This window comes from Populus alba, chromosome 7 (assembly GCF_005239225.2).
Source record: "Populus alba chromosome 7, ASM523922v2, whole genome shotgun sequence".
NCBI lineage: Eukaryota > Viridiplantae > Streptophyta > Magnoliopsida > Malpighiales > Salicaceae > Populus > Populus alba.
Genome location: NC_133290.1, coordinates 10103176 through 10106634, shown reverse-complemented (window position 1 = coordinate 10106634; position 3459 = coordinate 10103176). Strand labels below are relative to the sequence as shown.

Sequence of the window (3459 nt, the reverse complement as noted above, 5' to 3'; positions counted from 1 at the left end):
CATCTTAGCGGAGGAGGAACGAGTGGTCATCATCAGATTCGGTCACGACTGGGATGACACCTGCATGCAGGTGCCTAACCCTCCTCTCTCAGCTCCTTCTTCCTTCTTTCCTGTTTTGATATTTTTTAAGACTACAAATATAGTCATATTATGTAATGGGAAATTGGATCATGGAATGTGAGAAAAATAAAATCTGACTTGAATTAAGTAAAATCTATTTTTAGTAGAATAGGAGGAGAAAAGATTCATACTAGGAAAGTTTTACCTTTTTGTTCTCTTGCTTCCGTGCATTTTCTCTCCGAGACTCGGACCAAACACAATACACAAGATAGAAGAGGCCCGGTGTATGGGCTTTGGTCTACTTCCTAAGTAAGGTCAGTTCTTGCTAGTTGGGCCCAAGTAGACTTGAAAGCTGCAGTCTTATTGGTCACACGTGTGAGTACAGTGAACGCGCACAGAGAAAAAATCCCCATAAGAATCGCGGACTGTTTCGTTTTAATTCAATCGAAGACAGCGTAGAAAAATCTAGTCCGAGAGAGAGAGAGATGTCGTATCTGCTACCTCACTTGCACTCAGGATGGGCTGTAGACCAGGCGATTCTAGCTGAAGAAGAGCGATTGGTAGTCATTCGATTTGGTCATGATTGGGATGAGACTTGTATGCAGGTTTACAACAAATTCCCAACTTTTTTTTTTATATATATATTTTTGTGGTTTTTGGGACTTATAGTGGGTTTTGTGAATGGATTTCTCATAAAATTGCATAATTATGGTGGGTTTGAGAATCCCTCTTTTTTTTTAAGTCCTAATATTTGTTGTTGTTTGTGTTTTGGTAAAACTGTGATCTTTTTGTGTTTTCGGTTGTTATTAGAGGGATTTATGTGGTGGGTTTCCCGCATATGTGGGTGTTTTTCTTTGTTTTTTGAAGTCCCATGATTTTGGATTTATAATTCAAGTTGGGTTTGGTTTCAATTAACCTCAAATAGTGAAATTTAGCTGTTGAGTTTATTGGGGGGAATTAGGAAAAGTTTGGAAAATTGATCAATAAAAGGTATTACTCTGGATTTTGGTTCATTCTGAGTATGTGTAAAGGGATACTTTATTTTAGCAGTGTTTGCGACTTTTTATTATTACTCGGCATTTTGGTTCAATTTGAGTCTGTGTAAAGGGAGACCCTTTTTTTTAGCAGTGTTTGCTAACTGTTTGTGAATGCTTTGAGTACATTTTAATGAGCTTATTATTTTATTATTATTATTATTTTGATATGTAACTTTAAGCTAATTTGACTCATGAGATGCCGGTGAACTGCTAATTTGCTGATTTACATCTTAATAAAATTGGACTCCTACGTGTAGTTTAGAAAGAAATGTCTTTATAAGTGTATGAGTGTTTGCAATCCTAGATGTTGATTAATGACTCTAATCTTGTGAGCCACCTTAATTATGGAAAGCTTTTGGACTATTGAACAATATGTTATTTGAAGATTTTCATTTTATTTTTAGTATTATCATTTTTTTTGTGGTTTTTGTTAAATTTTTAGTTTCTGTGATGGCCATTGAGGTTGTTTGAGACACATTGAAAAAAAATGTTTTGAATTTGAATGTTATCTAGATGGGCAGAAAACTGGGTTCATAGTAGATCTTGTGTTTTATCTTGTGAAAGTGTAACTGGGTTCATAGTAGATCCTGTGTTTTAACCTGTTCAGGTGCAAGTGGGAATTAAATTTGTTGATCTATGTTGACCTTCAGTTGGAGAAAGTTCGTAAAAGCATTTCCAGTCTTATTGCCCTCCCCTTTTAAACTTTGTTCTTGCCTTACATTTGTTTAGCAACAGTCTTCAATTTTGAACTGTCTACAAAAATCTAATTGTCGTTGGCTCTTCCATTCCTTTCTACAATACCCTTGACTAAGTGGAGAATGCATAAGTCATTGTATGCCTTCTAGATACTTGTTTGCAAATTACCTTGTTGGTTTATTATTGTCTCCGCTTTTTAACCTTAATTAAAAAAGAGCTTGCTTCTTGACTGGTGCTTTTGGATTTGTTTGGTTCTGAACCTCTGTTAACTGTATGTTTTCCTTTTGACTGTTTTTAGGTGTTTCATTTCTGTGGAAGTGTGTAATGAATTTAGAATCAACAGATACTTGTTGCAGATGTCCTAGTGTATGTGGTATTCTGCAAAGTGAGAAGTTTTGCCTATCTGGAATCTCAGTTGTTAGAGGTTATCATGCCCTGGTTGTTAATGATTGATTAAAGATATTCCTTTTGTGAAAGGATCTCAATGATTCTAGCCCCTAATTTTTTATAATTCTGTAGGTTGACAACACTTGCTTGTAACTGCTTCCATTATATATATATGTATGGTGCCTTCTGGATGTTGAAATTTGATGATGTTAGTTAGTTAAGTTGTTTTCTTTATTGGGGAGATGGCATTTCCAGCTTTTGCCTCATTAATCATTTTCATCTCTTCTTTTTCAGATGGATGAAGTGTTGGCGTCAGTAGCAGAAACGATAAAGAATTTTGCTGTGATATACCTGGTGGACATCACAGAGGTTCCTGATTTTAACACAATGTATGAGTTGTATGATCCATCTACTGTCATGTTCTTCTTCAGGAACAAGCATATTATGATTGATCTTGGAACTGGTAATAACAACAAGATCAACTGGGCTCTCAAAGACAAGCAGGAATTCATTGACATTGTTGAGACTGTCTACCGGGGGGCAAGGAAGGGTCGTGGTCTTGTCATTGCACCGAAAGACTACTCCACAAAGTACCGCTACTAAGTACTTTTGCTAATTGTTTGAACTGTAGTAGATTGCCTTGAAAACATCATGCTTGTGCCAAACTTGTCTCTTAGAACAGAAGGGGGGATGCCCTGGTTAATTCAAAATCTTATGTTGTAATACTGGTTGGTGTGGATAACCAGTTCCATGCTTTGGACATGGACGACGCATTGAACTCGACAACTATTCTAGAATTGAAACAGTATTCATTCATGTTTTTGATAAGTTATTAGTGTTTGGACAGATAAGATAGGACACGCTCTGCATTCTGTAAAAGCAAACATGCTGATGGAAAAGTATTTCAACCGGAAGAGTGGAATTAAAGATTCATGTAATTATGTTAAGAAATCTTGATGATTTTAAGCGGTTGAGAGAATGGAGTCACTGATTTAGTTTGTTTTTGGAGGAAAGCGAGTGGGATTTATTGGATCGTGGAGATGAGTTTCAGTAAGTTTTTTATTTATATATTGAAGAAGGTGGTGGTGGAGACGATGAGAGGTTCTTGACAGTAACAATAGTTTTGGTGGCAAAGTTGGTGAAGGTAAACAAATGGGAGAGGAGAATTTTAATTAAAGCACCAGATGCAATCCCTCCCGCCCTCTCTCTCTCTCTAACTGTTTTGCCATGCAGAATTGAACCAGCATATGTTTTATGTATCTTCTTGGGAATGAACCAT

General features: G+C 36.4%; 1 protein-coding gene across 1 annotated transcript; it reads left to right on the top strand.

Annotated features, from left to right (window-relative positions):
- Nucleotides 1-487: 487 nt before the first annotated feature.
- LOC118049728 (thioredoxin-like protein YLS8) lies at nucleotides 488-3008 on the top strand. The gene is made up of 2 exons (XM_035059814.2): nucleotides 488-665; nucleotides 2475-3008. Exons 1-2 carry the CDS (start codon nucleotides 546-548, stop codon nucleotides 2781-2783), a joined length of 429 nt encoding a protein of 142 aa, XP_034915705.1. The 5' UTR covers nucleotides 488-545; the 3' UTR covers nucleotides 2784-3008.
- The last annotated feature ends 451 nt before the right edge of the window (nucleotides 3009-3459 follow it).

Bases quoted from the DNA above. Each gene is read 5' to 3' on its own strand.
- LOC118049728 (XM_035059814.2), top strand. From the start codon at position 546: ATGTCGTATCTGCTACCTCACTTGCACTCAGGATGGGCTGTAGACCAG. The intron at 666-2,474 runs GTTTACAACAAA...CTTCTTTTTCAG, and splicing joins GGGATGAGACTTGTATGCAG to ATGGATGAAGTGTTGGCGTC.